Genomic DNA, 24,361 nt, shown 5'->3' on the forward strand with positions numbered 1-24,361 from the left:
AGTGGGTTTAAATAAAATATATTTAATTTTGAAAAAATACCCATTGATCTAATATTTGGATACGTATTTACTTTAGTCTACTTCATATATAATAAAGCATTATATATTTTAACGTTTTTCTTTAAATTAGTAATAGGTTTTAAAAAATAACCATTTATCTAATATTTTTATGCATTTTTGTCTTTTTAGTGTGTCATCAATTTTCAATTATCCATTTACGATGCCTAGGTAAGCAACATTTTAATCTATTTCAATAAAACAATCGAAAATATGCCAGGGTATTCATATACTCGGTTCCTTACATTCCTATTCAAAAAATTAAAGAAATACACATATTTTTTTCATCATATGACTTGGTCTTTAATTGTATGAACTTATAAATACGTAACTGTATGAATAATCTGCATAATATATAGAAGCTAGCGAGCGGGTATACAAAAATTCGGGAGGAGAGTCTTCGGTTTAAGTACTCGGCAACAATATGTTGCCTAAACGTATATCTTAGACTAAACAACTTAGGGATAATAAACTGCCGCTCTACACAAAACTATATCAGATACATATATACACTTAGAGATAAACTAACGAACTAACAGCGGCGGCGTCTAACCTGGCTACAGTCTTGCATTGTGTGGGGATTTGATTCCAGAATCAGTGCCTCCGTTTGATGTTGTGCGTCGCCTGAGATCTATACAGCTGAATCTTCCGAAGAAGATTCGGGCAAGTCCTACATGCGCTTCTTCTGCGGATGCACATACTTGCAGTTCTTGCCCATGTTGCAGTGGCCGCGCATGAATTGCTTGCAGATGCCCGTGTTGCCACCACTGCCACCGCCTCGATTGGAGCCAGTTCCCGCTGACCGCCAGTTGCCGCCGCCGCCGCCGCCGGAGTTGTCCTGGAAGTTGTTGCCACCGCTGCGCCAGTTGCCACCATTGTTGTTCTTATTCCGATTGTTGTTGTTGTTGTTCCTGGGACCTCCATTCTGCATGGGTCCAGGTCCAGGTCCCATCCCGTTCATCATGGGTCCATTGGGTGGCCCGTTCATCATGGGAGGACCATTGGGTGGCCCGTTCATCATGGGCGGACCATTGGGTGGACCGTTCATCATGGGAGGACCATTGGGTCCCACCATTCCCGGAGGTCCAGGTCCCGGACCATTCATCATCATGGGCGGGTACTGATTGAATCCCGGTGGCGGTGGTCCACCGAATGGCGGCATGCCCATAAAGTTCTGCGGCGGCATATTGTTCATGTTGTTCATGTCCATGCCGGGACCACCAACCGGTGGACCATTCATCATGGGCGGCACACCAGGTGGCATACCCACACCTCCTCCGGGACCCATTTGATTCTGCCAGATCTGCGGCGGTCCATTCGGCATGAGATTGGGTGAGTGCGACATGGGCGCTGGAGCCGGCATGCGACCCATGAACGGATCAAAGGGATTGGCCATCATATTGGGTCCGGCGCCACCCAGCACCGGCATCATATTCTCGCTGAAACCCATATCCGATCCGCTGTTGCTCGCTCCCATCCCGGAACTGCTCGCATAGCCCTTGGGCTCCGGCCACGCTAAGGCACTGTAGTCATTGACAGCATCCGGATTGCCAGTCAAATCGTCCATGGGTATCACGGGAATGTCATGGGCAAAATGTGGCTCCAGTTCCGCCTCGGCAGCACTATCGGGAATCATGTCGGGGGAGAAGTAGAGGGCTCGCAGCGTGGTTGCCTCCCTGTCCATTTGCACTTGTCGCTGCTTGGAGAGATTGCCATTGGGGTGATCGGGCACATTGTCCACTTCGATCAGCGGACGCCACTCCATTTGCGGCTCCATGGTGTCATCGAATCCACGGCGCGCAATCGTCATCGCATCCCGCTCGCTGAATCGCTCCAGATTCTTCATCTCCAGGAAGGTCTGCTTCATCACATTCACGCGCTCCGATCGATCCACCTCGAAGTATTTGATTTGGGTGAGCTTGTCCTCGGGCTGCCAGGTGAGCTTCTTTTTGGGGCCCTTGCGACGGTGCAGCATGAGGACACCAGGTGGTCCGTTGGGACCACAGCCAGGACCTGGTTTTCTCGGCTCCTCGGGCAGATCGTCCGCCGTATCAGAGGTGTTGCCCGCTTCGCCTCCTCCTTCTCCTCCTGCTGCCGCCTTTTCCTTCTGCACCTTCTGTTCGATGTCCTCCTTGACTCGTTTCAAGGGAATATCATCATCATCGGCATCCGTATCCTTGCTGGGTGATCCAGAGCCTCGAGCATCGTCGTTCTCTTTGCTGCTATCGTCCGACTTCTCTTCACTCTTCGAATCGTCTAGCGTGTCCTGATAGAATTTCAATGGTGCCACCGGCGAGTCCTTGTCCGTGGGCGAATTGGCAAAGTTTCGCTTACGCTTCACCACCTTTTTGGGCTCAATTGAGGCGGCCAATGCATCCGAAAACAGATTGGTCTCCACCAGGGTTTGAACTGAAAAAAAAACAAAGGAATAGTTAGTAATTTGTTTGTTTAAATAATTGGTTAAGGGGTTTTTGCTTGGAGTTGCTCAATTTGGTGGTATTTGCTTTTGCTGGAAATCAAGAAAAGTAAAGTAAAAATAACAGACTGCTGCCCACCCACTTAACTTGAGTAATTAGGGCGTTAATGTAAATTGTAAGTACTAAACAAGCTAATCCAACCTAAAAACATGAAAAATTATTAACAAGTTTTTATTATACAATTTGTAAAAAGGTATAAGATAGTTCATCTTTTGAAAATAAGTAAGTCTTTGTAATAAACAACTATCTTCCTAATGATAGTTATTGCGTTTTTATCTGAAGTTGATCGGAAACTAATAAAACTCTATATTATAGTATTTGTATTAAAGTAAAAGAATTGATTTTTGCCTATTCTGCTGCGCGGAAGGGTTATTTAAGAGCGCTTAAACTGACATTTGTTTAAGGTTAAGATTTTTGACATTTTACGTTAGTTTTTTTTTTTATTTTTAAAGATTGTGAATTTTTTTTTTTGTTTTACCATCAAATTTTTTAACTTAAAGGATGTTGATCCCAAATATACAAAATTTATTAGAAGCCTATAAACTAATATAGACTTAAATAGACAATTTCTTAAAAAAAAAAAAAAAAAAATGTGTACTACTCGTTTACTACTCAGGAGTTAGTGGAATTTGTTACGAACAGTGTTTAATTAAAAACTTTAATATAAATAGTTTTTGGTCTTAATTATCTTTGAGGCTTTAAAATATTTATTAGGATCCTATAAACTTTTTCAATAAATATGAGACTAACTTAATTGAAATAGATTACTAAAAACTTTGCTTTATAATCGACCAAACATAACAATACACAGCGATCAGATTAGGTTCATCGAGCAGCTCTGCCGACAAAGTGACGCATCCGTGCTACTGATGATGATGCACTGAATATGTGGAGTGGGTGAACTCAGGGGGATTCCCTTATCTAACCGAGCAAACAATCATGGCGACCCTCGGTGACGCACGACGCACGGCAATCATCGAGGCCAAAGCGAAGCAGCTGGGATTCATGCCCAAGGGGGTGGTGATCCACCTACCAAACGTCTAGAACCGCCAGCTCAAGTCAATAGTTTTTCGTTTTAGTTTTTCTTTTGCGCTCAATGCATTTTTTTATTCAATAGAAAAATCGTATTTTTCTAGAGGAAATCGTATTTTTATTTGTAAGTTTTTAAAGTGGGCTTCGAGCCAATGGAATCTACATACCTTATAGCTAAGCTAAGCAAAATACGTTCAAGATTTGAGAGTTTGGATACTTAACACCAAGCGGCAGTCGCGGCGGCAACATCGTCTGTGCCTCAGAGATTTCTTTTGGGTTTGGGTTTCGGTTTCAGCGCATGCGCAGTGTGCCCCAAACTCGAACTCGAACTCGGACCTCCGGACATCATCCTTCGTCAGCCGGTTGAAAACAACGTCGTTAGACTCACACATTTTGGTAATTTACAATTCAATCTCGATCCAGGGGATTTGCCCCCACAATACATAACAAATGCAAAGTAGCTACTCAAAAACCCCACACACTTCTAGAGTTTAAGACCCAATCCCAAGCAAAATTAAACACCTTGAGGAGAAAAATAATACGGCGGAGTACGAGACTTTCGAGACTCCGATCGAACACAAAAGCAAAAACCACCAAAGACTCCGAGCGCTGTGAAATGGAATGGAAAAGAAGGAGAGCATTAGTAGGGTTTCTCGAAATCGGATGCTTACTCTTTTTGGCCGCAATCAGTTTAGCGGCTCCGGGCCGCTCCACATGTCCGGCGATGGTGTTCATGTCGATCTTGGCCTTCTTCTCGGTGGGCGAATCCCTGGGCGGCGGCGAAGGGCGCTTCAGTGGCGGCGGTACAGCCAGTAGAGTAGCAGCTGGTGTCGGTGGAACCACCGATGAAGTGGGTTTCTTCAAACCCTTTCGCGAGGGAGGAGGCGGTGCCTCTTCTGTCAGACCGTGTGATCTGAATTTGGACTGGTACGTCTTCACCGTGGCCGTTTTCTCCGTATCCCGGCGTATCTCTATCGAAATCGAGGCCTTTCTGGACATGATCGGTATGGATCTGGGCTTCTGTGTCTCGCTCTCCTTGGCCAAAGCAGTGGGAGATGCACTAGCAGATGGTGCTGGTGCCACTGCCGGCGGAGGCATTAGCTTGTTATCTTTGTCCTTCTCCTGCTTCGACGACGAAGAGGATGATGACGAGGACTTGTCCTTGCGATCTTTAGACGAACTAGAACCAGAGCTCGACGACGACGACGACGATGAGGAGGACTTTGAGGACTTGTGTTTATTCGAGGAAGAGGATGAGGACGAACCGCTGCGTTCTCGGTCCTTGCTTGAACTGGATGAACCAGAACTGGAGCGAGCCTTGTCCTTATCGCGATGCTTATCGCTCGAACTGCGATGGGAGGAGGAGGAGGAGGAGGAAGATGAGGAGGAGCTCTTGGAGGAACTACTCTTCGAAGAGGAAGATGAATAGGAAGACGACGACGACGACGACTTATGGCTAGATGAGGAGGACCTGTGGCTCGAGGAACTACTCTCCTTCTTTCTATCCTTCTCGCGCTCCTTCTCGGACCGTTTACTCTTGTCGCTGCTTTTGGCGCTCTTATGCTTCTTATTATCAACGTCCTCCCCAGACTTAACCTCTGAAGCCGCTGAAGCTGAACTACTATCATCTAAACTGGACGACTTTTTCCCCAGACTGGTGTCAGCAGATACTGCATGGGCCTGCTCATCCTGGTGATCATCCTCCTCCTGGTTGTCTTTGTGGGATGATGAGGATACTGCTAGGGGATCAGCTTCATCTTCAACGCCATCATCTGGCTTATCGAGCAGCGGCTTCCACTTGATGGTTATGCTGTTGGAATTACTGCTATTGGCCGCCGAGGTGATGGTGTATGTGACGGGGGCGCCGGCACTGTCCGTGCTGTCCGAGGACGAGGCAGAGTCCGCCGGAAGTCCTGGAGCAACCAACGGGGCGGCAAGTGGAGCTGCTGCCGCGATTTGTGGAGGAGGCTGCTGCTGGATCATCACGCTTGTGTTCTCCGTCACAATCTTCAGCCATTGCTCCACCAAACGCTTGGCCAGAATGCGTACACCTGGAAAATGGGGTCGAAGAAAGGCAATTAGTAATCCCCAGGCAGAAAAATGGATAGAAGGATGCTCCAAATAGGCGCGAAAACCAGATTCTGAACAGTATTGAACAGGATAAAAACACGACTGAACAACAGGACCAAAAAGAACACGGAACTCACCTTCATTGCCGCCATCCTTGCACAGACCCTTGACCAAAATGGGTGCCGAATTGATCTTCAGCCGATTCACATCCACTGGAGAAAGTAGCAATAATTCCAGGATTTCCTGAACCAGGGGCCAATTCATCGCCCTAATGGCATCATTTAACCAAGTGTAGACCAACGACCAACCGCCCACGGCCATAAAGTCACCCAACAACTCGGTCTTCGTGGACTTTAGTATTTGTACGTAAACACATTTCGAAACCAATTTTTTTGAATATTTCGCCATCAAACTGTGGGGGAAAGAAAACATATTAATAGAGGCCACCAGGGGGCGCTGCTGTGTAGTGTGGTGAACTTACCCCGAAATGCGTTTCACCTCCGAAGCACTTAAAATTCCACCATTGTTGTCCAACAGCACCCGAAGGCACCGCAACAATTGCAATGGCACTATGCGAGGCTATTTAAATATTTCAAAATAAATCACTTTAATTAGACACGGTGGTTCATTGTTATATTCATTTTCAAACTCACCATTTTCCTTTGTTTGTCGCAAGAGAAACAAGGTCTGGCAACACTATAGGCCCTATTGCCGTCTCTCTCCCACGCGTGCTGGTATGACCATATGCGTGAGAGTTTGTGTGTATTGGTGCGTGCGTGCGTCGACGCTCGTTTGTTGGTGTGCGTAACTAATGGATACAAAATTTCCACTGATTACGTAATTCCATCAAAATCAGCTTTCGCAAGCCTTCCAAATTGATCTAAAATAGCAAAAAACAAAAGTCTGAGAACCGATTTCGTAAGGAATAACTATGCAGAAGCCCTACAATTCACTTTTAAAACGAAGTAAAAACAAATTCCAGCTGCTGGCGCCAGCAGTTGAGTCGTTTTTTTCATTTATTGTAATAGCTGCTAGTAAACCAATAATTCCTTGGCAGATTTTTGTTTTTTTTTTGTGTTTTGCTAAGCTGCAGGAAAACGTGTTCTTCGCGTCGCAATTTTTTTTAGGCACTTGGGAACATGCGAACGTGTGCTCCGCGGTTATCGATAATCGATATGCGAGTGCAACCCTGCGTGCTGTCCACTCTCCAAAAATCCACAAAAATTAAAAACTAGCGTACTATAAAAAAAAACATGCGATTGCTTTAACCTTTGTAGCACGAATGACTGTCAGCTTTTCTTTTTGTACAACCCAAGATTGACATTTGGGAAAACAGAAAGTGAAAGCTACTCAGTTTCGCTTAATTTTAAGCAAGTTGGCAGTGCCCTGCCACGCACACAAAAAAGACGCCATTTTGATTTTCACAATTTTTTCACAATGCGTAATTTAATCCGCAACCAAATGAAATGCTAGAAAATTTGCGTTTTTATAGCAATTACAGTATTTACAATATCGGCCACTTTGTATTGTTTATCTTTGTTTAATGCTAATTAATTGTCTTTACGCTAATCTTGCTCACGTCCACGCCCCAAAATTGACTTTTTGGCGACTTTGTCCGCTGACACTTTGGTCGAGTAAGAACTTAATGAGTCTACCAGAAAATATATGTATAGACAATATTTTATCGGCCTTACAATTTTTTAATATTTTATTTGCGACGACTTTTCTTTCTCCGAAAATTCCAGCGTGCGCTCGGCTTAGTTTTACAAAATCGTGTGACCGTTAGCTGAGCGTTGAACAATACCATGAAAAATAGAGGTTGCTTTTCTGAAAAATACCAACAAGTGTAAAAATTTTTTGTTTTCCTTCTAGTATAATTCTTTAAAACTTATTTAAAAAATTGTGAACCACATCAAAGGGCTTATAAGTTTTGTTGGTTTAGTTACCATATATTTTGTATACATAATACACCAGAATTCTTGCCCAATCTGTAATAGCTCCAGTCCAGCGACCACTCGCCCTTTCAACTCCCAATAATATGTAAAAAACTTTATTTTCCGACAACCCAGCTAACACCAAACGCTACCAACGACAATATAACAGAAATCATCTTTTTCCTTCAAAAACTCAACCCATCCATAGAATTGTAATATGTTTCTCTTATTTTAATATTAAAAAAATATTATTATCCTAGAGGAGTTGGAAGCCAATTGCAAATGCTCTTAGTTGCCGATAAGCTTTAAGGTTTAACCTTGAACTAGCATTATATAAATAAATAAACCAAATAGATATAAAATAGTTATGCTTCAAAATTTATTTAAATAAATAACAAAATTAATTTTAATAATAAAATAAAATGAATACTAAACTTAAAAAATACTGTTAAACTGAAAATGTGATTAGGTCTCATACCTTTATCCGCTGATCTGGCAGCTCTGTCAAATCAAGCGTGCAAGAAATTATACCTGTTCAGGAATAATCATATAAAAATACATAAATATGAGCGACAGCGAAGCGGAGGGGACCAAAATCAGCACGGAGCCGGTGGATAATGCGTGGTCCATGAAGATTCCGACTTTTAAGCAGGAGGACAATCCGCACGGAATGGTGGAGGAGAGTTCCTTTGCCACGCTGTTTCCAAAATACAGGGAGCGCTATCTCAAAGAAGTTTGGCCGCTGGTGGAACAGTGCCTGGAGGAGCACCATCTGAAGGCGGAACTGGACCTAATGGAGGGTAGCATGGTTGTGAAGACCAGCCGGAAGACTTGGGACCCCTATATCATCATCAAGGCGCGGGACATGATCAAACTGATGGCCCGAAGTGTACCCTTCGAACAGGCAAAGCGGGTTTTGCAGGATGACATTGGCTGTGATATCATTAAGATTGGCAATCTGGTGCACAAAAAGGAGAAATTTGTGAAGCGTCGCCAGCGTTTAATAGGACCCAATGGAGCCACTCTGAAGTCCATCGAACTGCTCACCGATTGTTATGTTTTGGTGCAAGGCAACACTGTATCTGCCTTGGGTCCCTACAAAGGCCTGCAGCAGGTTAGGGATATTGTCCTGGAGACCATGAACAATGTGCATCCCATATACAACATTAAGGCTTTGATGATCAAGCGCGAGCTGATGAAGGACCCGCGTTTGGCCAACGAGGATTGGTCCAGGTTCCTGCCCAAATTCAAGAACAAGAACATTAGCAAACGCAAGCAGCCAAAGGTCAAGAAGCAGAAGAAGGAGTACACCCCATTCCCGCCCAGCCAGCCGGAGAGCAAGGTGGACAAGCAGTTGGCCAGCGGCGAGTACTTCCTCAACCAGGAGCAAAAGCAGGCCAAGCGAAACCAGGAGCGCAGCGAGAAGCAAAAGGAGGCAGCCAAGCGGCAGGACGAGCGCCGCAACAAGGACTTTGTGCCGCCCACGGAGGAGCCTTCATCCTCCAAGCGGAAGAACGTGGAGGACTCTGCCTCCTCCTCCAGCAAGGTGGATGTGAAGGCCCTCAAGGCCAAGCTAATCAAGGCCAACAAGAAGGCGAGAAGCTGATCTGGATGCTTTTCTATTTGATAGTTTTTTAATTAGCCTTAGATGTATTCAATAAAAAAGATTGTGAGCTGAGATGAAGCAATGAAAATCAAAGTTATTGTTGATTTGATTAATTTTTAAATCGTAACTAGCTCATGTTAGTTCTAAATTTATTAATACTTTTCGTGTGGCTAATATGCAGTTTTAAAAACCAAATGATTTTATTTACATAATTTTTCTTGTGGGATTCGTAATTTTCTTTAATATTTGAAATCATGGAATTTCTAGATTGCTGAAATGGTTTTGTTTTTAGCTTCGTAGTTTTGCATATGTTAAATCACTTTTGTTTTAAACTTATGGTATACATTTTTGTGTAGTTAGTATGTCATTTTAAAAGCCTAAGGATTATGAATTACGTGTTGCCCTAATTTACTTTTACAAATTTTAATTTTGTCAAAAAAAAAACTCTACAGATTGATCTCGCTCAAATCGTAGAAATCAACGCTACCTAATAAGAATAAATTATGAAAGCCAACAGTGCGTATGAGTGATCGACTTCAAGGACAACGCGCAGTAGGACCCTAAAAAATTTCATTCAAACGAGGCACACATAAGGTTTGCGGAATAATTTCTTTGGGTTCACGGCCTTAAAGAAGAAGTATTAGCATATATAAATAATAATATCGATAATCCAATGATTAGCTAAAAAAAAAAATCGTGATAAAAAACTTAATATTTTTCAAAAACTATCGATATCTTTGATAAATTTTCCCAGCCCTGCTACGAGTCAGCCAAGTTAGTACGATTTTTTCGTACCAACTGAACTGACATGTACTAAACGCGCTTAAGAAGCGGACGAACGCTCGCGTGCGTTTGACAAAAACAACAAATACGGCGACTGAAAAGCCACAACAAAAACAACTACGTTCCGGGGTTATTGTTATTCGTACGTTTGTTTTCCACAAGCGACAGCAAAAAAGAAGAAAACGGTTTGTGAGAACCAAAAAGAACGGAGCAAAAGAAAGCCGACTTAAAAATAAAAATCGACGAGGAGCGAGAAGGCACAACACCAAAGGCGGAGGCCAGAAAAAGACAGAAAGAAACGGCGAAGACAGGTAAAGAAGGAGTAGGAAGAAGAAGAGAGGATTAAGTGCTGAACAACAGTTACTTTTAATGTTTGAATTAAAAAATAAAACAATGCTCCAGTGATCGCAGTTAAAAAACTAAAGCCAAAAATAAAACGAAAACCAGTTAAAATACCAGGTGAACGTGACAGAGATTCGGATTCGTGCTAATTAGAAAAAGAATGTGCCAGGTGAGAGGATGATATCGAAATGCTAACGAGATATCCATACCTGTAGTGCGAGTGAGTGTGAAGGGAATGCACATACGTATGTATATACGGTTTTATCACACATATCACCGGAAAATGCGGTCAATTAGAATATTGTACATAGCGAAATTAAGCCTGTATGTGTGAATTAGTGAATGAATTGAACAAAAGCGTTGAAAATCAATACGAAACCTGCCGCCGCTCCCACTTTTGTACATACAGTGATACCTTTAAATAGTGAACCTTCGATTACGTGAGACCTTTAACATTTAATAACTCTAAAAAGTGAGCGGCTTAAAAATATGCCTTATGAAATTATGAACTGATCGGTAAAAATTGCTATAGATTACATAAAGTTGTCGAGACTGGTAAGCTTTCTAATTTATTTAAACCCATTGCAATGCAAGTTATATGCAGGCTTGTCAGTACCGGCTAAAAACATCCTGATTAAAGTTTTTGGCAACAAGGGTTTACTTCTATACAGTATTGATGAATGCTTAAAATTGTTTTTCATTACTCGATACGGGACTTTTGTTTAATAACTTTATTATTTCAAGTAACCACTGTATGTTTACGCACGCATATTGCTGTAAAGCCTCACCTGTGTGAGTGCGGCTTGGAGGTGGCTTTGTGTGTGTGCATGTGAGAGACTCGTAAAATATCAACTGCGCAAAGTGAGAGAGGAAATCGGAAAACAGGTGGAAAAGAAAGCTTAAAAAATGCGGTCGGTCAAAAACTTAAGTTGCAGCAACATGAGAGGGGGGTGGTTGGTGGCGGGCGTAGGAAAAGAGACACGGAGACAAATACCTTTTCAAGCCGCACACACTGATACTCAGACGTCAGTCAACCTGCCACGCATGCGCGAGAGGGGGACGGCAATAGTGTAGATCAGGGTGTCGATGTCTCGCCTTTCCCCTCCCCTCCCAGCCCCCTGCCTTCTCAAGCTGGTTTTCACCCAAAGAACAGCAAAAACAACTATTGTTGTTTGTTGTTTTTCCTTTGCTACCAAAAAGTATGCGCGATAATAAAAGTAAAATAAGTAAACGAACCACCGCCTTTTTATCTAAATCCGTGCTGTCTGAATTATTTGAGACATTAATTCCCATCTCATGGTTATCAGGCCTCAATTAATTATCTTCACCTGAATGAAGTTAGTAGTAGTATTCCACTACGGGTAAAGGTGTTTTAAATTTCTTTGCGAATATCTAAGATATTTATACTGAGAACATTTTAAGTTGTTTCTTGTAAAATTTCGATTTTTTAAAGCACTGTGTATTTTTATATACCCTAGAAATATGGTGCATTGAATTTGGGAACAATTGTATTTTAACAGTTAATTAAACTAGGTGCACACCTTCTTCTAAAAATAATTTTTTTTGCCAAATTTTTTTTAACTTAAAAGAGAACGAGATTAACAAGGCTAAGTTTCTGGTTCTTATTTTGATACCAAAACTAGTTAAAAAACTAAATAAACTTAAGCCTTACACATTCGCCTTCATTCAAGTGCGATAATGTTTATCGCGTTTCGTCACTGCCTCCTAAGCTGCTGAAAATAAAAAGAGCGAAAACACAAAGCTGTCAAATTCCACGAGTATGATGCAATTTGGGGCTTGTACAAAAAATAAAACACCGAGATAATATAACACAGCTCTGCATCGTAACAAAAATAAAGACTTTCCAGGGGTGTAGTGGGTCAATGTTTTCTGTTTATATGCATTTGGATTAGTTTGTTTACTGCGATTTCCTTTTGGGCAACATCGTTTGCAAGATAGTGTACTATAGCTGACCCCCCAAACAGTTTTCTCTTTCACCTGTTGCAAGTACTCATCCCCCTCCCCTTGACCCTGCGCCCCTGGCATATAGGTACACAGGAAGAAAGATTTTTAATTTTTTAACTTGATGAATTTACTTATTAGTTTGTTAAATTTTAAAACTATATTTGCTGGAACCTTTAATCAGATTGTTTCTAATGTAAAGTTATAAGTAATAACTAATTATAAAAGTATAAAAGACTTTTCTTTCGATTTAGATCTTATATTTTTTTGTGTGTGCTGAATATCAAATATTTCAACTATTTTCGTTCAATTTGACCTATGAATTTGTTTATGTGTAGATTGGAATGTCTCTGCCGCCGTTGACTGCGCAGTTGGCGTCGCAGTCGGCGCCTGAGCCCAGCCTAAAACAGGGGAACAGTTGTTGCTTGAGTCGAGGGAGCGGCTGAGCTATAGTGTCTGTTCGTTAGTGAGATAGAGAGAGAGCGAGGGAGAGTGTGTTTGCAAATCTCAGTTTCACATGTGTGTGTTTTTGCAGGTGTGTTTATCTGCTGCACAGAAAAATATTAAGATCAGTTCAAGCCCGATTTCGATTTTTTTAATTATTTTTAAATAAGAAAACAGCTAAGAGCATTTGAAGCTTAATGCAAGAAGGATTGAAAAATGTTAAGATCACTTTAAGCCCGATTTTGATTTTATTATAAATTTGGTTTTAGGAACTTGTGTTAAAGCTGAAAGGATTCATTATTAAGGATCAAATAAATCCTCCATTTTACCTGTTTTATAAATATAAATTTCTTAATAAGGAAGTCTTCAAATGTCAAATCTTAAGACCCTAAATTGTTAGGATTATTTAAAATGATAAACTGGCTTAATTTGTTAAATTATGGAAACATTTTAATTGTATTGCTTATTATTTGCTGTCCAAATGTAAAATGTCACCTTAGCTTTGGTTTTTCAGCGGCCTTGAGAACTAGCCAAATATTATTTTCTGTGTAGCCAAAGTGGAGACAATCAGTTAAGAGGCAAACCCGGGGAACTCGCGCGATTTTTGAATTCCAATGCTGATCCAAGCCAACAACGAAATGTTAAAGTTTGAGAATAATTGCGGCCATGTGCGGATCGCTTTCAAGTGTATGTGCTTTAACGTTAGTGGCTGTGTGGAATGCGGTCTGAGTCAGAGTCTCATTGGCTGCGCAATATCAGAGGATTTAGGGGGTTTTAGGGGGGAGCTGAGAGAAAATCTTAAAACACTGAGGGATTATCTAAATTTTAGCTGCACGGTAGAAATACAAAATATGATTTTATACATTTCCAAAGCTCAATTGTTGTTGGTCCATGCAAATTTTAAGATCTTGAGAAAACCAAATTGGGAACGCAGACCACACCCTTTAAAAACTCATGTGTCAATGTGAAACTCTTATTTGGCAGCCTCCCAATGCACACAGAATATCTGCGATCTAAAAAAAAACAAAAGCCGGATTTTTGGCTGTGTTCTTTATTAAGGAATTAATTCAAGTTAAACATGTTTTTGAAGTCCACTTAGAATTCTGACACCCAAAAATAAATACAAACATTTAAAATTTATATTTCGTAATTTATAACTGAAAATTCTATTCCAATGAAGCAGAATTCATTAAAGTAGTAGCTACGTTACTTGTAAACCAAAGAGACATTTAAGTGATGTTCAAACGACTTTCTAAACGGTAATACAAATTTACTTCTTGTTTTGGTATTGAAAATATTTAAGCCCAACATAATTATTTATGAATAGCTTAACTTTAGCTGGCATATAAGTATCCTAAGCATAATTTTTCCTATTTTGCAGACTGAGTTTCAGGCGTGGAAGCAAGCCTGAAACAGGATTGGGAGACACTATGGTGAACCATCATTCGAATGGAGGAGGCAGTGCCGGAAATAGCAGTGGAAGCTTGAGAGCAGGCGGTGCCCATGGAGGTGGTGGCGGAGGAGGAGGTGGAGACTACTCCGGAGATGATCGCAGTGGCGGTGGCGAGGAGCGGGAGCGGATGGAAAGCGATCTGCACGACAAGCCCACCTACCTGCTGGAGCACCTGGCCACCTTTACGGTGAACAAGGAGTCGGGCATTGTGTATCCCGCAGACGGAATGCGACGACTCCTTCAGCTGGAGAAGACCACTGGGATTTGGTCGCAGAAGATGCAGCTCTGTCTGGACTACCAGTGGGTGCTCATCATGGACTACGAAACGGGGGTAAGTCCGGGGTATAGTCTTTTTAGGCCTTTAGCAAATCGAAATCCCTCTTTTCCAGAACATCATCGAAAGATTTCCAGCCTCCCTGGTCCAGGAGCCCACCGCCTTCACCTCCAACGACGCCATGGAGCTGTACAACAACATTCTGGTCTTTATCGTGTCCGGAGGCGGTGGTTCCCGCTCCGAGATGCACATTTTCCAGGTGAGCATTGCAATTCTTATTTTAAGATTGTACAATAATCCAAAATTTATTAAACAGCAAAGCTATTCTAGATTGAAATAACGAAATTAATAAAGCTGTTTTAGAATTCCAAAATTTACTGTAGCTTATTTTCAGTAAATGTAATCTTAAACTTTGATGTTGTTTAAATTGCGCAAAAAAAAAAAAAAAAACTTGACATAAGATTGTCACTGGTCGGTTGACACATAATATGTACAGTGTACATATTTAATCCAGTTAAATTTAAAAATGGTCACTGCACTTATCGCAAAAAAATAAATTTTACTTTTACATATGTTATCAGTGTGAGGTTGTTACTCATTTCAGTACAAACCATTTTGTTGATAAAGCTCTTTAAATTTTAATGCATTTTATTGTCAACAATTTTTAAACGTTCTTTTATTTGTTTACATCAGAGGTATTCACGCCTTACATTGAGTTTTTTTTTCATCGCTAATCCAAATGAATAATCGACTTTAAACTGATGTTCGTTAAAATTGTGCTTGTTTTTTTATTAATTATGTTGGTAGGGGCACCGAAATATGCCAATTTTGAGAACCGCTGCTCTGTAAACCCAAGTTAATTTCAAAAGGTTTTGATACCCTGTATTAAGATCCCATAATCCTCTTTATTTTACATGTAATAACCCTTTGATTGCACCTTTTTTTCTTACAGTCACAAAGCGTGTCCGCTGTTCATCTGGTTGAGGACCTTAAGCAGCTGAGAAGTGGCAAGATGATCACGCAGCAGCGCGGTGCCACGCCCACGCATTCGGGAGGCGGGGCGTCCAGCATGGCCATGATGATGAGCAAGACCTCCTCGTCGTCGTCGCACAGTCGCGTGGAGTTGCACCAGCACAGGGAGCAGCGGATGGAGCGCGAACGGGAAAGGGAGCGGGATCGGGATCGAGATCGCGAGCGTGAGCGTGAGAGCCACCATCACCATCAAATGCACCAAAGGAACAGCAGCGTGGAGCAGTACGGAATGAGGGCCGGCGTGGTTGGAGTTTCTGGCGAGGATGTAGCCCACATCGGTGGCGAGACGGACTCGGAACATGGTGGTATAGGAGGAGGATTAGGCGGAGGAGCGGAACGCGATGAAACCAGCTCCACATCCAGCGAGAAATACGAACGCGATGTGGCCGTACTAAATCACTGTTTCGATGACATTGAGAAGTTCATAGCGCGACTTCAACATGCGGCTGCAGCTTCGCGGGAACTCGAGCGGCGTCGTCGCAATCGCAAGTCCAAGAAAAGGGATCCGGGCGAGGGTTTGCTCACCCTGAGAACCCGGCCGCCGCACGAGAAGGAATTCGTGGACATATTCGCCAAATTTAAGCTGTCGTTTAACCTTCTGGCCAAGCTGAAGGCGCACATCCACGACCCGAATGCCCCCGAGCTGGTGCACTTTCTGTTCACACCGCTGGCCCTGATCGTGGAGGCCTCTAGTGACACCTACTATGAGTCGCAGCTGCCGGCACGCGTGGTGAATCCCCTGCTCACGAGGGAGGCCATCAACCTGCTCATCAACTGTGTGACCAGCAAGGAGACGGAGCTGTGGCGTTCGTTGGGCGATGCCTGGGTCATACCGCGCGATCAGTGGAAGGACGATGTGGGCTCCTATCATCCGGTCTTCCTCGATGGCTGGTCACCCGATTACCTGATCAACGATGAGCTGGAGCCGCCACCAAATTCCCCGCCCGCTCATGTCAGCAAGCGCCGACTGGAGGTTCAAGCGGGATCTGGACTAAATGGTCGTGGAGGTGGTGGAGGAGGAGGAGGAGGCGGCGGTGGGTACGATGACTACGACTCGGGGAACGGGATGAACATGGCCATGGGCATTGAAAAGTATACCATCCACCATGGCAATGATGTGATGAGAGAAAGGGAACGCGAGAGAGATCGAGCGGGAGCCATCAGCGCCTCTGAATTCAACACCCGCAGCGAGCTTTCCTTCGACTCGATTGAGGGAAGGGGCGGAGCACATGGTCATGGCGGTCATGGAGGACCAGGAGGACCGGGTCCCACCCTCAGCGCCATCACAGCTGGTCTGCAGAATCTGCATACGCGGGAATCTCGTTCCGGGGGCAATGGATACGGTGGCTCTGGTCCAGGACCCTCTTCTGAATTGGGCGGCGGCGGCGGAGGAGGAAGGGGTGGTCCACCGAATGTCAGCGACGATCAGATGCTCGAGTCCTGGCTGGAGGATTTGCAGGCGGCGGGTGCCAAGATTGTGCTGGTCACCTATCCACGCACCGCCAACAACGACAAGGAGCTCAGCGTGATGCGGGGAGAATATCTAGAGGTTCGTAATGCTTTCTTAAATTTATACGTATGTAAAACTGTACACTGAAATCTAATAATCAATGCTTTGCATAAACCAATAAGGCTGTGTTTTAGCATTTGAGTTTAATGTTTTTATGAATTATTCTATTAACAAACCGCTCAACCAATCTAATTATTAATATTTTTTTATTTTCTATTTTCAATGCATTATTAAGACATAAATTTCGATTTACCGTCAAAAAATGATACTTATAAAAGGCTTAAGACCAGATTTTATTCCATTGCATAAATATTGCACAAATAAATAAATAAAACTGTATTATTTCCCCTTAACTTTAGATCCTTGACGACACCCGAAAGTGGTGGAAGGCGCGCAACATGCGGGGACAGGTGGCCCATGTGCCCCACACGATCGTTACCCCTTTCAATTTCGGCGATGGCGATGGAGCCCAGTTCTACGGGCAACAACAGCAGCCAGGACAGGCGGGTCCTCCAGGCTCGGGCAACAAACTGCGATCCGGGGTGGGTATTCCTTTCAATTGTATTTGTTAAATGGCTTACTAAATGACATATTTACAAACCAGGACAACGCAGTCATGGAGCAAAGATCACCGGATCCCACCGACATGATGCGTAGCAAGCATTTGGGCAAGAAGGGCGAGTTCCGCTACTTCTAGGATCGATCGATATACGATTACCACATACATATACACATATAATCCGTAGTGAGAATCCGTAGCATTAGAGAGAGAGACCAGACATCAGCAGTCCCGTCTAGGAAGCTAGTCCTGATCCCCAACCGATTGGATTAGCTCCGATGCTTTGCACTTGCTCGCAGGAGAGTGTGCAAACTATAACTAACCTTAAGACTAACCTAAGTGGAGCTCCAGATTGGAACTGTTGACTTGAAGCTGATGCTGATCAAGATGATGATGAAAAAGGGAGGCGACGGCAATAATTTGTTTTAATAAAATTATATCCAAAGGATCCCTCTGATTGTTGTAATCAATGATAAGGTCGATTGCGATAAAAGGACATCGTTTCATAGGAAACCATGTCTAAAGCATAGCAAAATTATTTGACACTGAACAATTTGGCTACTCACCATCATAAGGAATATATATAAAATGTTAGATCATGATGAAGTCGATAAAATAATAATTATGTTATAAGAGGGCTTAATAATTCCAATGATCTTTACTATTAGCTAAGTTAACAAAAACACAAAGATATGGAGAGCTGCTTTGCTTTATTTGGATGCTCACAAGAAGAAGTTAACTGGTGCTGTAGGGTGATCAAAGCCAACGATTGAACAAAGAGCCTTCTACGAAAATTCGAAACAATCTTGTTAGATTCCAGGAAATCCCTTCGATTAGATGATGGATAGTTTCTCCACGCGGGCCAAAAGTGGCGAATCGGAGTGGTATTCCATGCTCCTCACGGCAAAATCGCCCACCTCGTTGGTAAAGCACTTCAGCGTGGAAATGGAGAAGGGGCGTCCCGGGAAATTGTAGTAGGTGAAGTACTGACCATTAACGGCGATCAGGAAGGCACGATCCCCGAGGCCAAAGGCGATCTTGAACAGCTTTCCTCGCACAAATGGAAATTCGCCCTCGGTCTCCTCGTCACTAATAGCGAAGCTGAAATAAAGAAAAAGGAATTTCGTTAAAACAGGTAAGGAGTGCATTCATGTCAGTAAGGCTAGGTTTAGGACAAATATCAAGTCGTTCTAATAATTTAATAAATTGAATTGAAGACTTTTAAAAATAAGAAAATAACTTTAATTTAAAAAATACCTAAAAACTGAAATCCATTTAATAAGTGCAAGGCATTTTTAGAGGATTTAAAAATTCTATTTTTCTGACTTTCACTAAAAGCGTAGCTGAACTAAATAAAAAAAATGTTGACTAATAAGGTAAAGAGCATATAAAACTTGTATTGGCTATGAATGTTTATGCTGGTTGTAAACGATGCATCGGCTGCATTCATGTCAGTAAGACAAGGAATAAACTTAACAGCATCAACATCATTTTTATTTTTTAAACATCACTAGATTTTAAATTGAATGTGATGCTTCTATTAATAAGAAAATGAATTATGTCTTAAAATATTTACAAGTGTCAGTAATAACTTTTAAAATGCATAGGGTTCTTAGAGGATGTGAGTAAGAAAGCACTGGGCTGATTTAAAAAGAATACAAGAATATAAAAGTAGTGTTTCTGTGAGTTCACTGTACCTGTTGTCTTCGCGTTGATAACTTCGTGAAACCGTTGTCCTGTCAAAGTTCACATGAAAACGGAGTACTGTCCTTCCGGTGTCGTTGCACTGGAAACAAATGGAGAACTCCGTGGTCGGTGGCCCTTTGGCGATGCATTCCATCGCAACCACGGTTCCGGTTTCATATCGCCGGGGCACATCGCTCTGGAAGGCCACCTTATCCGGGCACATGAGAGTTCTCGGGAAAACCAGCGGAAAGAGCATGCGGTGATGGAACTGGGTGATCTTTTCAAAGTCGCCGTAAGCCCGCACGTAGTTTATCTGCTTGGGAAACTTGACAAACTCAAATGATCCGTACAACTGATCGTTTACGTAGATCTCGAAGCACCGCTGCAGTACGGCCACTCGGAAAGTGAAACTCTGACCCGGTTGCAGTGGATTCTTCGGTCCGTCACACTTCCAATTCTTTGAAATCTCCTCCTGCTGCCATCCCTCGCCCGGCTGGAACATGCTCCGGATGATCTGACCCTCGCGGAAATTGGCCTCGATCTTAAGGAAGACCGTTTCGCTCTCGTTCTGCGCATTCACATTGTCCGTGAGGTCCAGAGATATTCTGTCCGTAAATCGAAAGGAGATTTGTATGAAGTGTTGTGGTTGAGGTACAAATTGTAAACTTTAAGGTTCTCGGTACCCGTTTTTTTTTTGTTTTATTGATTTTAAAATTTATGTAGTTAGCTAATTTTTAGTTACTTTTAATTTATAGTCCAAATTGTCGACCAGGATCTGATTAGACATACAAATATCAATTCAAATTAAAAAAACATTTTTTTCTATTTGCAGTAATTTTTTGAAATTCAATAACTAAACCCAATATTAAAATCTATTAACACTTATTTTTTATTGGTTTGTCATTAAACATTTATATTTGCAAACAAATTGTATTGCTTTTATCAATAATCGCTTATATAGGTATGTTTGCATCAAAACTTTATTGGTTGGTTTATCAATAACCACTTTTATTTGCATAAAAAAATATAATTATTTTGAATAAGCTTGTTAAATAGTCCAGTAATTATCAAAGACTTGAGACACCTTCTTGTTTTCATTATTTTTTTGGTCCAAATCATATTTAACCATTTCGTTTGGATATAAATTTAATCCCAAACCAAACTGTATATAACTGAATATGCAGATCGGTTTGATATTAAATCCATTCCACGTTACTTAGCGAGTACCGAAAATACCCAAAATAAGAATGTTTTTCGTACTTATTTGGATGGGGCTTGACGCGTCCACTGACTATGAGGACATGACCGAACGGCACCTCCGTTAGGACCTTTGCCTTCCACACGTTCATCGCGGCTCGCGGTTCCACTGCAACTGACTCAACGAATCCGTATCCGTACCCTTGTTGGATATTGGATTCCAGCTAGGATCCAGCTACGGCGCCGTTTTATGCGCCCTTATGCTAATAGATTCGCCATCCGTCGCCTTTCCTCGTTCATTTGTTGTGATTATGTAAAGCGGGTGAAATGAGGAATTACCTGCAGCCGCATGCAAACTTGACATGGACGTGGACGTGGTAAGGTTATCCCCATTCCCCATTCTCCATTCTCCATTCCCATTTCCCATCTAGAAGCCATCAACCCGTTCAATCGAATCATATAAACTGTATAAATCGCCAGGCAACCCCCAAATATCAGACCCAGTGAGCTGCGCTTCATGACGAGAACCTTGCGCGTTTATTTATTTGATTCAATCCTTGCCTTTGTAACCCATAACTGTCATCCTCGAGTTCTTTTCACGGTTGCTGTCACGCCCCCATCTGCTGACTGCCCATTTGTTGCTAGTTACTCGCGGCACTGAGAGAAAAACTAAACTCAAATTTGTAGAAAAAAGAAAATAATTTTGAAACAATACTTCGAAAACATCTTTACATTTTTGCAGTTATAATGAATACTATTCCAACTCAATTTACCCCGAACACTAGTAAAATAAAACTACATTTAATATAATATTAAGGCAATATTACGGATATAACAAAAACTTTTATGATTCCAACTTAAAATCTTTTAACAACCACAAAATAATTTTAGGATCGTAAAAATTATTACTCGTAATAATAAATATTACTGATACATATTATATATATTGGCAAGTCATAAAGTTCGAAAAGTTAGTTGAAAATATTTTGAAAGTTTTCAAGTTGACAGACTTGGCTTATTTAAACTATAGTCAACTATTTTAAAGATAGGAAAGTATTACTTATAAAAATCGAATAATCCAGGTCAAGTCAAGAGATTATAAAAATTTCCTTTTCTTCTCGACGTGTTCTCCATCTTAACCTTTCCCTTTTGACGGTTCCATTGTTGTTGCGTGTCTTGGGCGAAATAAAACAAGGCAACAACAATTGATTCCCTGTCTAAAGTTTTTGCATTTGCAGTAAAGTGCGACTTGGGGGCCGGCCCTCGGCCTGGAGCACTTCTCTACTAGCCCTTCATTCCTCCCGTGACTTCAGTCCGGGTAATTCATTTCTTTTGACGTACCTTGGCATATTCGCTGAAGTTCTGTCTCCGTCTCTGTCTGCGTCTACACCTTTTGCTTTCGCTTTCGTCTACGTCCAAACCAATGACATCTCCTCAGGGTTCCACACTTATCCTTATACAGCAAAAGGTCCTCTGGATGGTCAGGTATTTTCTATAAATATAAAAACTGTTCACTCAAATTTAAATAATCAACTTTCGCACAACAATTTTGAGTAATTTGCTTATTTTTTAAATTATTTTTTTTTCTTTCTAATAAAAAATTTACCTCTAAGACTTAATGTTAATTTCTACTGAGTTCCATTCAAAATTCAGGCACACAAAAATTAAGAGCTTTGCTGATATAAAAACCAATAACATTTTTAACCAAAGCAGTTTACCATTAAATTCAGGCAAAACCTAATTTACAACCCAGAATACCAATATGTTGTAGTAAGCGCAAACATTGATTTATCCAATTTTAGGATTGTCATTAAACAAGAATTTGTCTTAAAATAGGACCGTGTTGTCCAGTTTTTATGGTTTTACTGTACTCCCGCGCCGAATACGTGGCCTCTGTTTGTCTATGTTTCCTTCGCTGTTTCTGTCGCTTGCACCTGATCGAATTGGGTCCAAGTCTTCAAGCTTAACTCGACTTGGCTCGGCTCACTTATTTCTGATTGCGTTTCACCTTGGTGCACCCACACCCTGAGTTGCCTCCCACCCAAACCAACCACCCACCACCCACCAGATCCAACCTTTCAATGATGTGCCTGGCTTTGCCTGCTACGAATGGCAAATTGCTAATTGGTTAGTTATGGCCACTGACAATCCAATCCATCAATCGGCTCCGACAGCCGAATGTATAAACATCCCGCGATGACCTTGTCAACTCCTTTCTGACCTCTGATCCCCCGCCCACTTGTTTGGTAGTCTTTTCCAAACACAACTAATGAAGTAATCGTGTCGATTTCAACTTTAATTTCCGCTTGTCACTCCAACTGATAACCCGAAAGCAAGTGGAGCAACGCGAGCAAGGTTTGTATACGTTGCACAATTATCAGTTTCGGTTACCTTTTTACCTTACAAAGGTGCCACGTTGTCTCCCAAGAATTCTTTTTAAACCCTACCGCAGGGATCAAATTTCTATTTTAATTTTTTATATCTTGACAGGCCAAAAAGAAATATAGTTCATATTTTATTGTTGAGTGAGTGATATAATTAATAAATATATTTTACTCTTCAATCTAATCTCACTTTTATTTTTATTACAAAAAAAAGAAACCAAAAAGGTACAGGTTCGATTCCTGCTGCTGTTCTGCTGGCGTTTCTTGTTTTTTCTATGCATCAGGAAAACTTTGATTTTATTTATGATATTACTATTATATTCAACTGGTATAATATTTATTTATATCATTGTCATTTAATTCTGATATTTAAAAGTCAAAATAATTACGAAAAATTAAAAAAAATTTTAAGTTAATATTATATTTATATCATTTTGATATTATAATATCAAATTTATATTTTTGTTATTCGCTAGACAGTTTGGACAAGTTTTAATCGATATTTGGGAATACGGTGCACAACCTATTAAATTGACAACCTTATCATATCCTCTTTTCTTTCTGTGCACTTCTCCAGGGTTCTTATCTCGCTCCCAAGTCATTTTTCCCAGCCGTATCGAATCGGTTCGGGGTGAGCGACGACACGTCTACAGAAATCAGATTTTACGGTCGCGGGACTGCCGACGGAACCGCAAGTCGTACAACCAATACAGGTGATAATGGCTTTATGGCCACCGAGAGTCCATGCCAGCGCACCAATACCCAACCCGAACCCGAACCCGATTTCGAATCCCCGAATTCGAATCGAAGAAGCAAACAGAAGCCGAATGTGGCGGCAATCGCTAATCGACCGGCTTCACCCCTTTGGTGGCGTCTGCTTTTTTGGGTATCAGTAGTACCAGTATCAGTATCAGTACCAGTTTAATTATCAAACCCCGATCAATGAAAGAACCATTTCTGTTTGATAGGGCTTTCGAGGAATTGCCTTTCAGGTGTTCTGATTCCAATTTAAAGCCGATTTTCACCTGATGACGTATTCACTTCAAATCGCCAAGTGTAAAACAAACCCGCCGTTGCCAACTCGTTAGTAGACTTTAGATATCCATTGATAACCGCATTAGTTCCAGGTTCTAAAACACTTCCTTGAGTATGCATATTATATAGAACTAGAACTACAACCGATCTCCACCACGTGGCGTTTAAATCAGACATGAAAATAACTTAAGCCAAACGAACAAACTTTTAGCATTGCAATTACAGTTTGCATTCCCTTGGCCCAAGTAATTCGCTGCCCCTTTTTTGAAGGAGTTTGTTACACGTAGGCACTGAACACTATATTGAAACCATATCTTTTTCTCAACAAGAACGGAGATCGATGGTGGCACTATATGCACTTGTCGCGATTCAAAACGTAACTGAATCGTCGGATTTGACGGTGAAGTTTAAAACGCCAGCTCCCGATGGCGGCGGCCCACGAAGTATCGTCGATCGCTGGCGATATCTCACCTGTACAGGTGCGAATGCGAAGGAGAACTAGAAAGGAAGCAAACTTCGGTTGG

General features: G+C 41.8%; 4 protein-coding genes across 16 annotated transcripts; 2 read left to right on the forward strand and 2 right to left on the reverse strand.

Moving 5' to 3' along the window:
• Nucleotides 1-335: 335 nt before the first annotated feature.
• On the reverse strand, nt 336-7,428 carry LOC128253468 (serine/threonine-protein phosphatase 1 regulatory subunit 10). 2 transcript variants are annotated; one of them, XM_052981874.1, is made up of 6 exons: nt 7,331-7,428; nt 6,290-6,516; nt 6,118-6,215; nt 5,774-6,048; nt 4,238-5,617; nt 336-2,466 (listed from the first exon to the last, which is right to left on the reverse strand). In XM_052981874.1, exons 2-6 carry the CDS (start codon nt 6,290-6,292, stop codon nt 728-730), a joined length of 3,495 nt encoding a protein of 1,164 aa, XP_052837834.1. In that variant the 5' UTR covers nt 6,293-6,516; nt 7,331-7,428; the 3' UTR covers nt 336-727. The 2 variants fall into 2 exon arrangements, with proteins under 2 accessions (XP_052837834.1, XP_052837835.1); XM_052981875.1 differs by having other exon boundaries at nt 6,583-7,425.
• A 627-nt stretch (nt 7,429-8,055) lies between these two features.
• On the forward strand, nt 8,056-9,269 carry LOC128253482 (KRR1 small subunit processome component homolog). Its single transcript, XM_052981899.1, has one exon. The coding sequence runs from the start codon at nt 8,136-8,138 to the stop codon at nt 9,174-9,176; it is 1,041 nt and encodes a 346-aa protein (XP_052837859.1). The 5' UTR covers nt 8,056-8,135; the 3' UTR covers nt 9,177-9,269.
• Nucleotides 9,270-9,987: 718 nt separating this feature from the next.
• LOC128253471 (epidermal growth factor receptor kinase substrate 8-like protein 1) lies at nt 9,988-17,983 on the forward strand. 5 transcript variants are annotated; one of them, XM_052981884.1, is made up of 6 exons: nt 9,988-10,270; nt 14,089-14,491; nt 14,550-14,693; nt 15,387-17,015; nt 17,336-17,518; nt 17,581-17,983. In XM_052981884.1, the coding sequence occupies exons 2-6, from the start codon at nt 14,138-14,140 to the stop codon at nt 17,671-17,673; spliced, it is 2,403 nt and encodes an 800-aa protein (XP_052837844.1). In that variant the 5' UTR covers nt 9,988-10,270; nt 14,089-14,137; the 3' UTR covers nt 17,674-17,983. The 5 variants fall into 5 exon arrangements, with proteins under 5 accessions (XP_052837844.1, XP_052837842.1, XP_052837843.1 ...); XM_052981882.1 differs by lacking the exon at nt 9,988-10,270 and adding an exon at nt 10,311-10,470; XM_052981883.1 differs by lacking the exon at nt 9,988-10,270 and adding an exon at nt 10,832-10,856.
• A 243-nt stretch (nt 17,984-18,226) lies between these two features.
• Nucleotides 18,227-24,361, reverse strand: LOC128253486 (uncharacterized). 8 transcript variants are annotated; one of them, XM_052981911.1, is made up of 5 exons: nt 24,061-24,361; nt 21,760-21,891; nt 20,482-20,757; nt 19,233-19,826; nt 18,227-18,636 (listed from the first exon to the last, which is right to left on the reverse strand). In XM_052981911.1, exons 3-5 carry the CDS (start codon nt 20,568-20,570, stop codon nt 18,369-18,371), a joined length of 951 nt encoding a protein of 316 aa, XP_052837871.1. In that variant the 5' UTR covers nt 20,571-20,757; nt 21,760-21,891; nt 24,061-24,361; the 3' UTR covers nt 18,227-18,368. The 8 variants fall into 8 exon arrangements, with proteins under 8 accessions (XP_052837871.1, XP_052837866.1, XP_052837867.1 ...); XM_052981906.1 differs by having other exon boundaries at nt 21,760-21,910; XM_052981907.1 differs by having other exon boundaries at nt 21,760-21,910; nt 23,828-24,361.

Source organism: Drosophila gunungcola (assembly GCF_025200985.1).
Source record: "Drosophila gunungcola strain Sukarami chromosome 2L unlocalized genomic scaffold, Dgunungcola_SK_2 000037F, whole genome shotgun sequence".
Classification (NCBI taxonomy): Eukaryota; Metazoa; Arthropoda; class Insecta; order Diptera; family Drosophilidae; genus Drosophila; species Drosophila gunungcola.